Source organism: Artemia sp. Qi Xiang Cuo, chromosome 1 (genome assembly GCF_049724085.1).
Source record: "Artemia sp. Qi Xiang Cuo chromosome 1, ASM4972408v1, whole genome shotgun sequence".
Lineage (NCBI taxonomy): Eukaryota > Metazoa > Arthropoda > Branchiopoda > Anostraca > Artemiidae > Artemia > Artemia sp. Qi Xiang Cuo.
The window spans coordinates 6026107-6039134 of record NC_142794.1 but is presented as its reverse complement, the minus strand read 5'-3'; the positions used below and the strand labels follow the sequence as shown (position 1 = coordinate 6039134).

The following is a 13028-nucleotide window of genomic DNA, read 5'->3' as shown; positions in this document are numbered from 1 at the left end:
AACATGGAGATTGCTATAGGAGTATCAGAATCCAGACGACGCATACTACTAGCGAGGTGTTGAGGAGGGAGCGACCCTCCTTCATATGCGTAATAATTTCTGTTCGTTTTAAGTTTTAATGTTGCTCCTTACTTTCAGTTGAAAAAACTTGTTTTTTATTTAATTTCATTAAAGAACCAAATTTACCAAAGAATAATGTGATTAGTTCTTGAAGACCCGTTACAGATTCAAACCAATAAATTTAAAGTCTAATTTACCAAAGAACTAGGAAAATAACATCGTAAAATCTTTTTTTTCTCTTCCAAAAGAAACTTTCGAGTATTTTTACTGGGAAATATACATTTGTCATTAGCTCACACATTAGCATAACATTGAAAGAATAAACTATCTGGAAATCATATATCCATAATTCTGAATATAATCTTCACTTTTAAGAAGCTAAAATCAGTTTTTTGAACCACTCTTTAGCTATTTTAGTTAATTACATTTTATGCTACTTTGAGAAAATATTTGAAAAGCAAATGAAGCCTTTTAAAAAAGTGGAGAATTTTCTCTTGCAACTTTGCTCTATTTTTAGAAATGATAATCCCCACGGGAGATAAATTTGAATTTTCCCTTTTCCTTCTTTCTGAAGACTCAAAGAAAAATCACCTAGTCAGTTCTGATTCAAGTAAATAACCGAACAAGTTCGTCATTTTATGAATTACGTGATTCCAGAAATGAAATGACATTGATTTTTTTCTTTAGAGTAGAAATCCTTCCAAGATTACAACTCCAGTGAACTTGGATAGGTTGGAAATAATTCTGATCTGTTGCGCTCACTCTTTAATTTATTAAAGCCTGAGGATAGTGGCGTCAATTCACAAAAGTTTAGGGTAGGGGTGTTTTATTTGTTTTAATGAAGATACAAAAGAGTATCTATGGGGGAGGGGGTCACCTTGTTTTATTTTCGATATCTGTTGAAAATGGCATAAAACGTATTTATGCAATATTTACACCTTCAAAATCTAGTTGGGCAATAAAGTCATAGGGAGCGATTAACCCTTTCCCTCTGATTTGCGCACCTGGGTGAAGAGTAAAATATATTTTTAATCCTTGGGTTTTCGGTGATAGGAAACCTCCTGAGACCTTGTCAAGAATTCAGTTTACCACAATATCCTGTAAATTTCATATTATGAAGGCGACATGTTTTTTATTTGTAGATTAATTTGAAGAGCTTTTTCCACAAAATAAGTTTTTCAAAGAAAAGTAAAGAACTCCATTAAACCGAAAAATGAGCAAAAATAAAATCATACAATTTAGCCTACCAAGCGTAAAACTACCCCAAGTCAACATCGATAAATAAATGAAACCCAAAACGGACAGAAATTACAATAAATAACCGAGTCAGACTCAAAGCGAGCAGAAATTAACATGAGTAGGGCTTAAAGCCCCTATGCCATCCCAAGGCCAGAACGTAATTTGCACCTTACTAAAAAAAAAATGAATGTTTTCATTTTTATAACTTTAATAAATCAAATATTATTAACATTTTGATTAATAAATATCAGCATATGTATATTAAACTGACAATGCAAATTCGTTTGTATTTTTTTTCGTTTGTATTCGTTTGTATTTTTTTGTTTCTACGAAAACGGTTTCTATAAAAACCTTATATGCCCCCAGGGCATAATTTACAACCCTTGCCCTGAGGGCTTTGGGGGGAGTGTCATCCTCAAAAAACATAATTTCCGGACCTTTTAATTACGTCGAACAAAATGGCAATCTCCAAATTTTTATTGGATGTGTTTGGGAAGATGGTGGCTGTGAGAGGGGATCACTTTCAACTATTAAAAGGGCACAAGCCCTTCGAATTTCCAATCGAAGGAACACTTTTCGAAGTTTCTACGACAACTCTTTCGATACGAAGTGTCCTGGTCTGAACAGAAAAATAATACATTGTGCCAACATCGTTCTTTACTTAGGCAGCGCTATTGCGCTGCCCATGATTTGATGAGTTTCTCAACTTCACTTATATTCAGTAAGGGTAACTCCAAATTTGAAGTTTTTAGTAAACCAAAAGATTATCTTCTCAATGGACTTTGCCTTATGGTGTTGGGTAAAATATATTACCAGGACTTCTTAAATATATTACCTGGTATTTTATCTTCTTTTTTAAACCAGGGCTGAAGATACCATATTTTCTTTTTTTCATTTTATAGAATACCGTCTTAGATTTGGAATAAAAATGGCGATGGGGTATCCAACCTAGTGTAGTTCAATTCATTAAAAGTTAAGAAATAAAATATATTCAATATTCTGGTTTCGGCTTGTGAAACTGTATTGAAGTCTAGATGTCAAGAATTTCATTTATGATCGATTGGTTCGAGTTGATTTGATCGATTTCTATAGGTCCTTCAAGGAACTATAAATGGGTTTTCTTTAGATTGTTTTAGTATATTGAACACTTATTTGAGAATTGGGGTTTAAGGGGTTGGTTTTTAATAGTGCTTCCTCTCTCCTATTTCTTATGGTCATCTGTATCTATTTTTGGTTATGTATACTGAAGCTGGGCGACACATTCAACATACTTAACGGGGCCACAATTAGTGATAACGAAAGAGTTAAAGAGAGATGGACAGAAGATTTTGAGAATATGCAAAATTGAGATAGAGTTGCGGAAAAAGATATAGAGGAAAATGAAAAAGTTTGCGATACCCTTTAAAGGAGGATTTGTTTTTTGAGGGAGAATTTGCGACAGTACTAAAAGGATTAAAAATAATAAGGCCCCAGTTGTGGATACTGTGGCAAATGAGTTTCTTAAATTTGGTGGCTCTGAGGCTAGAAATAAATTACTGAATATTATGAATATGAATTTTTAAAAAGGGGAGTTTCCTAGCGATTTTAGGAAAACCCTAATTTAACCACTGTATAAGAACAGTAAGAAGAGTGAGTGTGGTAGTTATGGAGGCATTAGTCTGGACTCTGTTGGGAGTAATTACTTAGTAATATTATATTTTTTAGATTGAGTGATGCTGTAGACAAAGTAGTAAGAGAAAAACAGTTCGGTTTTGGAAAGGGTAAAGGATCTGTCGACTAAATTTTCACTCTTGGCTAATAATTGAGAAATTCCTGAGCTATCAAACACTTTTGGTCCTCAGTTTTATAGATTATGACCAAGCCTTCGATTCTGTTGATAGAAGAGCTTTAGCGAAGGTCTTATCATTGTATGGTATACCGGACAAATACATTAAAGTGATTAGTACTATGTACGAGAATAACATTGCTGCGGTTAAGGTAGGAAATGAGGTTAGTAGCTGTTTTCGTTTTGTATAAATCATTATATGATTCATATTATATTTATCATATATCATAAGATCATTTCGATGGACTTTGTCTTAAGGAGTACAGAAAAGGCAATGGGAGACCACGGAATCAAATGGGTAGGAAAAACTTCCCTGAACTTAGATTATGCAGATGATTTAAGCATCTTAGATGAAAGTGTGAGGAAAATGAATGAACTTTTAGAGGTTTTGCGAGATCATGATGCTAGAATAGTGTAAAAATTAAAATTAAGAAGAATAAGTCGCTAAGGCTAGGAATAAGGAAGATACAAAAGTGACGTTGAGTAACGGAAAGATTGATCAAAAATTGATTAGCAAAGACGGTGGTAGCAGCGAAGATGTTAAAAGTAGAATAGCTAAAACTCAGTGGTTTTTTCACAGATGAAAGAAGTTTGGAAGAATAGGAAGATAAGTTTGCAAACAGAGGTTAGAACATCGGAAGCTAGAGTGATGACAGTGGTCAAATGTGTTTCTGAAGCATGGGCGCTTCGATAAGTGGATAAAGATTTGATAGATGTTTTCCAGAGAAATTGCCTATGGATTGTGTATGGATTGCCTATGGTGAGGCCCACAACAAGCCAAGCTTCATGGGCTAAATAATTTTTCTTTACGTTTGTAATATAGTTTAGTATTAATAAAATGATTGATGATTGATTGATTGTTCTGGATGCCCGGCTGACTGACCGTACTTCAAACGGTTGGCTGTTCGAAAAGTGCGGTTCAGTCCCGCCTTCTAGGGCTATAATGAGAGAAAGGTTGAGATGGTTAGGGTATGTTCTGCAGACGAAACGTCACAGATTGCCAAAGATTGTCCTTTTTGGCCAGCCGTCTAGGGCTAAACGGTCGTCTGCAGTTAGGGTCAGAGGATGTCAGAAAGAAAGATTTATGGGAAACGGGAACTTCCTGGGAGGGTGTAAAGAGGGAGCTTTGAATAGATTGGGATGGAGGAGGGGTGTCCGTAGCTGTGTTGGCCTGAGGCTGATTGGTGCTGCAATGGGTTGTTAGTAGTAGTACTATACCGAAGCTGTCTTCATCCCTCCAAAGCTTATATATTTGTTAGGTCATGTGTCAAAAAGAAAAATTTTCTGAGTTTTGAAAGTTTCTCTGTAGCAATTGCGTCGCTATATAAAAAGGGGGAAAATCATGGCTCTTGCCACTTCACTTGGTAAGATCCTGGCTATTCCTGTTTCTTAATAGCTTGAAATTAGTTCCAAACATGATTATAGGTATTTTGGTGCATCTTCTTCGGCGTACCATTCATCCTCGACACCACCATACCTCCAGAAATACGGTCATTCTGTGGCGAATAGTTATAAGTTGAGTGATGCAGTTTTTTCAGCGAATAGTGAACCTGTTGAAGAAGAAGAATTTAGGCACGTTCAAGAAGAACAGGACGCGGTGAGTTTATCTCGACATTTAGCCTTAGGCATTTAGCACTACAAACCAGTAGTGGTTAATATTTTGACAAAACTTTTATTTTATTTAAATCATTTTGTTAATGAAAAAATTTTGTTTCAACAAGAGCTGCCAGCGGCTGTTGACCCCAGAAGACGCTTACTTGTTGGGGGCCTAACAGCATTGTGACAGTACACCAGAAACACCAGATAAACCGGATAATAACCAGATAAACCAAATACACAGTACACCAGATAAAATAAAAATACACTAAAAAAAAAACTGAGAAGGTAAATTGCGTTTGTTTGAAATGCGTCATTTGCGTGTTATTGAGAACTATGTGTCTTGAATAGTCCTTGGAAAGAACTATTAAAATTAAAGGGAATATTTGGTATACGATATTAATTGCTGAAAGCTCAGTAGTTCAAGAATTTATTTCCTTGTAATTTTTTCTTTTATTTTCAATGTTGTGATTACAAAATTTTATTTTCATATTTTTAATATAGTTCGCTTTAAGGTATGCTTTAGATTTTACAGTTAGAAGAGTGGGAAATGTGGGAATGGGGCAGTAGCCATGGGCGTAGGCAGCATATTGTCTAGAGGGGGGGCATTCGATTGTGTGATGGAGGGGGAGATGAAGTGATGTCCGCATGGCCTTACGTAGCTTCTTGCCTAGAGGAGGGGGCAGCAACTTCTATGATGAAGGACGGGGGGGGGGCGAGCCGAACTTATATTGGCAGTTCACAAAACCTTATATTGCCAGCAACTTCTAGCATACTTGTGAAAACCTTATTAATAAGTAATCACCAAAAATTATAAATCATCAATATGCTTCAGCATATCGATGATTGTCAGCATATAGATGAATGTCCAAATATCGGGACTGATATTTGGACATTTCTGTTTATTTCCAGTTTTTTCAACCATCTACCTTTTACCAACTGTTTTTTCAACCATCTGCTGTTTCAGCCCTATCTAATGTAAATTTGAAGTTCTAGGGGGGGGGAGCAGCGGCCTCCCTCCTGCCTCCCACTCCCTACGCCCATGGCAGTAGCCAAACTCTTACTTTTAGTGATTTTTTTTTAAAGTTTGGTTTGAATATTCAGTTTAAGTTTTATTCGTTTTAAGGTTTATTTATTCATTTATAGTAGTACCCGTTTTATAATTGTTTGCTATGATTGCTTATTTGATTTGTGTTTGTTTTGGGTTTCATTTATTATTTAATAGTAATTTCTGGTCACTTTGAGTTTGAATTATTTTAAGAATTATTTCCGCTGGTCTCAAGTTTAATGTGGCCGTTTACCATTCTTTGGAAAAAAATTTTTAATTAATTTCTGTTCATTTTGATTGCAAATTTTCTAACATTTTCTATTTCAACATCAAAGTTGTTTTTTCAACATAAAAGTTTCAAAGTTGTTTTAGCTCAACATACTCCTGAACATTTCCCGAAATTTTGCCTCAATACCCTTAGCCTTTTTGGACATCCACAGGATCTTTCCTAGTGATAAATCATGCATTTAAAAAAAAGGACAAAATGCATAAATTGCACTCCTTGCCCCGGTGCTGTGGGGGCATGGCAACCTTAGAGACATATCCATTAAACGTTGTGAGTATTTCGAATAAAATAGCTTTTTAAGATCTCTATCAGGGTTAAGGGGAGCATCTAAAAAGGCAAAAGGGTAGGGGGTTCCTTCGTTCCTTTTTCAGCATCCCTCTCAACTTGCCTTTAATATTTCAACTTAACACCCTTAACCGTTCCTTAACTATTGTTGATATGTCCTTTTGGCAACCCTCCTGTATATGGTGTGCTTTGATTTTGCTTGACATACCCTTCAGTATTTTCTAAAAGTTTAAACTTAACACCCTTAACCGTTCCTTAAATATTGTTAATATGTCCTTTTGGCAACCCTCCTGTATATGGTGTGGTTTGATTTTGCTTGACATACCCCTCAGTATTTTCTAAAAATTTCAACTTAACACCCTTAACCGTTCCTTAAATATTGTTGCTATGTCCTTTTGGCAACCCTCCTGTATATGGTGTGCTTTGATTTTGTATGATATGCCCCTCAGTATTTTCTAACAGCTTCAACTTAACATCCTTAACCGTTTCTTAAATATTGTTGCTAACTCCTTTTGACAACCCTCCTGTATATGGTGTGGTTTGATTTTGCTTGACATACCCCTCAGTATTTTCTAAAAATTTCAACTTAACACCCTTAACCGTTCCTTAAATATTGTTGCTATGTCCTTATGGCAACCCTCCTGTATATGGTGTGCTTTGATTTTGTATGATATGCCCCTCAGTATTTTCTAACAGCTTCAACTTAACATCCTTAACCGTTTCTTAAATATTGTTGCTATGTCCTTTGGACAACCCTCCTGTATATGGTGTGGTTTGATTTTGTTTGACATTCCCCTCAGTATTTTCTAAAAGTTTCAACTTAACACCCTTAACCGTTCTTAAATATGGTTGATATGTCCTTTTGGCAACCCTCCTGTATATAGTGTGCTTTGATTTTGTTTGACATACCCCTCAGTATTTTCTAAAAGTTTTACCCTAATATTTTTAGCATTTTGGAGACCCAGGATCAGTGCCGTCTTTTCCAGTAAAAATCCGTGTATGTTAACAACGGACAAATGGCATAATTTATAGCCCTTGCCACAGAGGCTGGGGGGGGGGAGGTGTATCAACCCCGGTGGCATATTGTTTTGATTATTATTATTTGAGTAAAAATCCGTGTATGTTAACAACGGACAATTTGCATAATTTATAGCCCTTGCCATGAAGGCTGGGGGGAGGTGTATCAACCCCGGAGGCATATTATTTTGACCTTTGAACTATTTTGAACAAAATGGCCATCTCAAATGGTATTTTTTAATATGTATTTGAGAAAAAGGCAGGGGCGGGGCTTCTTGCCGTCCCATCACTTTGGACTCTTAAAAAGGAAACTAGAACTTACGATTTCCAGTTGAATAAGCCTCCTCAAAAGTTTATACGACCACCCTTTCCATAATAACCTTATATGTTAACGGGCAGCTCACATAAACTTACAGTCCTTGTCCCACGAGCTTGGCTGGAGGGGGTTGGCTAACTCGGAAACATAGATATTTGACCTTTGGACTATTTTTAACAAAAGGGCTATCTCAAAATTTTGATCGGATGTATTTTGAGAAAAACGGCGTGAAGAAGGCTGGTTGCCCTCCGGTGACTTTTGAATCTTAAAATGGGCATTAGAACCTCTGCTTTCTAATAAAATGAGCCTCCTTTGAAGTTTCTTTGACCACCCCTTCTTTGGCTGTGGGAGGGTTTGTCAACCCCGGAGGCAGTTATTTTTCCTTTGGACTATTTTGAACAAAATAGGTGAATCAAAATTTTTATAAGACGTATTTGGGGGGCATAGGGGAGGGGGTTGACTGCTCTCTGATCACTTTTGACTTTTAAAAGGGGAACTAGAACTTTTGATTTCAAATCGAATGAGCCTCCTCCAAAGTCTATGTGACTATCCCTTTCATTAAAACCTTATATGTTAAGAATGGGCAACTTGCATAACTTACAGCCCTTGCACCGCAGGCTGTGGGTGTTTTGTTATCCCCGAAGGCATAGTTATTCGACCTTTGGACTGTTTTCAACAAAATTGTCATCTCAAAATTTTTATTAGATGCGTTTGGAGAAGGGAGGTCATGGGGGGAGTTTGTTCTCCGATCACTTTTAACTCTTATAAAGGGTAAACTTCCGATTTCCAATCAAATGAACCTCCTCCGAAGTTGATCCGACCACTCTTTTTGTATGACCTGCTTCTGGGGAAAAAAAGACATTTAAGCCTTAATGGGTCTTTACTATAGGCTACGCAATAGTCGGTTTAGGATATATTCTTTTTAGGACCAATGTTTACAGTTTTCTCAAGGGTTCCTTTTAGCCAATTTTAGGGTTTGGTTCAAAGGAGCTGTTGAATTTTGATGCAGTTGAACTTTGCTCCTGGACCCTGTATGGATGCAAAGAATTAATATGTTTCAGCTAATTTTAGGCTTTTTTATTCTTTTACTATAATGAAACTGAATTGACCCTCTCTTCCGCTTAATTCCCCTTTCTAGATTTGAAAATTGCTTCTTTTTTGGTATCATCATTGGAGAAAATCGAAAAACAACAAAATTGCTGACTCCCTCTAGACTTTGTAAAATATATTCCACCTCCCCCATCCCCCTTCTCTCATAATTTTCGTGAATTGGCACCATTGCTTGTCTTTGTTATTTTTGGAGTAATTTTATTGTTACCATGAGGTGACAGTCAATATGTTTTACATGTTAAAGTATTAGTCTTGATAAGAAAAAAAAAGAGAATTATGAGTAAACTGTGTTTTTCAGATTGTGTTTACTTAATGGATTCAAATTTGGTTTTGTTTCCAAGTTTTTATTCATTAATTCCAGAAATTTGCCAAAGAAAAGGGGGAAGGTTTGAAAAGCTTTTGACATAATCCACTCCAGGAGTATTTTTAGAAAGCCTTTCGAGTTAAAATTACGAAAAGTGAAAGAAGAAGAATATCCATTGTTTTCAAAAGAACAACAGATCTCTTATCTCTTATCTTCAGATCGATTTCTTCCAATATAATGCCGTCATATCTTGCATAAAATTCTATAAGGAGCTGCAGACTTAGTTAAAAGGGTTAGCCAATCTGTGTGTATGTATAAGGTTAAAATCTGAAAGGTGTTTTTTTTTTTCTCAAAAGCTCTATCATAACTCAAAAGCCCATGATATTAGCAATCAAAAGTTCTAAAAGATAGTTTTGATAACAATATATTCATCAAAAGAATTTTTGCCGTTTTTTTGGTAAAACCAAGCACTTAAAATTACATTAAATATAAGGTTACACATCAAAAGCTACTAGTCCGAAAAATGTGTATTGTCATTAAAAAAAAAAATAAAATAAAATAAAAAAAAAAAAAAAAAAAAAACTCCCAAGACGGTGTTGATCTTGATTAAAATTGCACCTTCAGATGCAGTATTTCAAAAACCTACGGTAGAGGTTTCTAGCCCCTGTCTGTTAGTAGCCGAAATTAAATGTTTCCTTCGAAAAAAATGGTAATGGATGCGTGCTTATTTGTTTGTTTGGTGTTTTTTTGTCTGTTTGTTCTTTCCAAGGGAGGCTGTATCAAACCAGTAGTCTTAGAATATCGGAAAAGGGCTCATTTGACGCGAAATTGGAAGTTTTTTGTATGTTTTTTCAGGTCTTTAAATTCCTTTTCAGTAACGCCACAAATTTATCACCCATTTTTTGGCAAAGAACAACAATTTTGGCCTGAAGAGGGCCAAAACGCTATTTTGACCCTTTTGGCCACTATGAATAGTGTATAGTTTAGGTTTTCATGTCGTTCTTTACTTTGGGCTGAAGAAATTCTTTTGTTGTTTAGTTGATATTTTTATTTTCCATATTTAGGATTAGCATATGATGAGGGAAATTATAAATTAAACCCATTTGCACTAGTTTATTTCGAAACCAAGCCATAGCCTGTTACAATTTTCTTATTGAAAAAGAAATTATGCTTTTTGATAATCAATACACAAGACCTATGAACTTGCTTTGTAAAGGTCAATCTGATCCAATAAATTTTGGAAATATTAATGCTGTTTTGAGAAGTCAACGCACTTCCACCAGATTAAAAGGTCTTTTACCTGCTCTTGTTTTAATTAGTTTTAATTCTATTGACCTAGGTTATTTGTAAGATTTTCCTATAAATATATCATTTCATTTTTTTTAATCTCATACCAGAAAACAATGTTCAATCTATCGAACCTGTATGCTATTAAGCTTCAGTTTGATTGAATTTGTGCATAACGTTTTGTCACGATAAGGAACTGCTAAGAGCTTTTACAATCCAACAAATATGGTTTTCCAGATGTGAGTTCTTTCGTTTTTTTGTGTCATCTTTGCAATTCTTGTGTCAATTTTGCTTTTCATCTTTTTGTGGTATTTTCTTGCCTATTTTAACTGCCGGGTTTCTTTGTGTCATTTGCTTCTCGTGGATAAAGGCTTCCAATTGTGAAGTTGAAGTAGTCAGCCATTATAGTCTTCTTCTAATATCTTAATTAAATGTTTACCCGTTAGTAGAGATTTTCATTTTATTTTGAATGGAGAGGTACCGGGGGTCCAGAAAACTATTTAAATCAAGTTTTTACACAATTGATTGTTTATTTATTTATTTTGTATGGTGCGCTAAAAATTAAGTTTAGAATAATAATTTGCCCATTTTTCAATGGAATTAAAAACTCTTCCCGATTTCCCTGTGGAGATACTATTTTTTTTTTGTTTCTGGCCGGTTTGAATTTTCAAATAATGTTATTTTTATTATTTCCCATCCCTCCCGCTTGTCTTTTTTTATTATTAGATCCCTCCCAAAAACATTGGGTATGTGCCTTGTCATAAGGACCTGTTGCATCCAGTAATTGGACCTGTTGCATGACATTTTTTTGTGGTGCGTTCTAAGTGTTAGTTTTTTTTCGGTCTTTCTCTTCGACAGAGGTGTCCCATAGGAAAGTTCTTTCTTTGAATTTATGTGCAATATATGGTGGAAGTGAATCCATTCGCATTATACGAGTAGTATAGCTTGAATAGGGGCAGATCCAAATGGTAAAAGATTGTACTTTTTTAAAAAAGAAAAAATAGCATAAAGCTCTGGAATAAATGAGCCAGAAATAAATCCCACGATTTCAAGAAGTACAACTTGTTTTCTTTTTTTGTTCTTTTTTAGTTCTATATGTTACCGTTTATCTCAATAATCGTTCAAGTTTCTTCAAGACCGTACCCAGGATTTTTTTTTTGGGGGGGGGGGGGTTACTCAAAGTTTTTTTTTGGGGGGGAGGGTACACAAAAAAACTTTAAAAAACGCATACAAAATTTTATTATATCCATTTTTGTTACGTTTTTATAAGTCAGACAAACATTTCGAGGGGGGGGGTTCAAACCCCCTAATCCCCCTGGGTACGGCCTTGAGTTTCTTAGTTGATGTTCTTAAATAATAGTGTAGTATTTAAACTTGTTTTATTGATTTATAGAATCGACTGACTTGATTACTTTCGCCCCTGATGGGTGGATTTTCTAGTTCTGTTATAATTTGATCATGACTAGATTTTCACTCATCAAGGGAGGAAGAAATTTTCAACCATCCCTCCACTTTATTATCTATCAGAGGTTACAATGTGGTCTAATATTGACTCTTTATATTAGCTAGTCTAATCTATTTCCTTTTTTTGGCGTTCAAATTCTTTTCTCAAATAATATAAAATTACGAATGATTTGGTGTCGTCGGGGTTGACTCCTGTCAGCTACAAAGGTACTGGTGTTTGAAAGTGATAAGTTTCACAAAACATCAACTCTATTCTTTTGAAGTAAAGTATCAGGCATATACGCGGGATAGAACTTACTTCGGTATAGGAGGAGAATTATGTGATGAATTCGGAAACAACAAAAAAAGATTTTAAATTTTCGAGGAGACTCTACCTCCTCCTCCCTGGCCTTCCTTGTGAGAGCTAGCCGGGATACCACCAGGTTTGCTGGGAATAACTTTAAGGCAGGTTAATGGTTGTTTATTTGGCAAGCTAATGGTTGAATTATTGTATTCTTTTAAAGATTCTTATCAGCTGTAAAGGCAAACCATCAAAGTAGCTGATTGTTTTATGATCGCAAAGAAAAGCTGCATTGCCACCAGTGCCACCATGGTGTCGCAAATCTTGCTCTCAAAAACGAATAATTGACTATTAAAATGTTTTTTACAGGAATTTTTTTAGCAAATATTTTCAAAACGAAATTTTTGAAAAAAAAAAAATTAGGAATAATAAAACCTAGACCGAAAATAAATTCTTATTATAAGTCAAACTTGAAACCAACAGTAATGACTTGGAATGAATAAATGAAACCTAAATAGAATAGAAATTCAAATGGACAATAAATTCAAACTTAAAATAGAAAAATAGACAAATAACAGTAGGGCTGTAACCCCCCCCCCCTAAAAACTCTCTAAAGGAATGAATGTGATTTTTAGTTTTCTGAAAACACAATTTGCTTTGATCGGTATTTCTTTCTTCATTTCGCATTAAAATAATAAATGTTGCTCAAACTGTATATAAAGTGATAAAATTCATATTTTGGTGAAAAATAAACAAACTGTTTTCCTACTTTGGCTGTTTTCTGTTTTCCTTTTCGAAAAACAAACTGTTTTTCGAACAGGCCGGCACTTAAATGAGGCCTTGACCTTATCCACATATCTAAATACCTAGGACAAACAATTTTTCCAAACAGTCAACCAATAAGAAAGATC

At 35.1% G+C, this 13028-nt stretch overlaps 1 protein-coding gene across 1 annotated transcript in view; it reads left to right on the top strand.

Moving 5' to 3' along the window:
• Positions 1 to 13028, top strand: part of LOC148955957 (uncharacterized) — a 197263-nt gene that overhangs the window by 114629 nt on the left and 69606 nt on the right. Inside the window, exon 5 of the mRNA XM_089085956.1 lies at positions 4550 to 4721. Coding sequence (XP_088942082.1) covers positions 4550 to 4721 — 172 coding nt within the window. The remainder of the gene's footprint in view (positions 1 to 4549; positions 4722 to 13028) is intronic.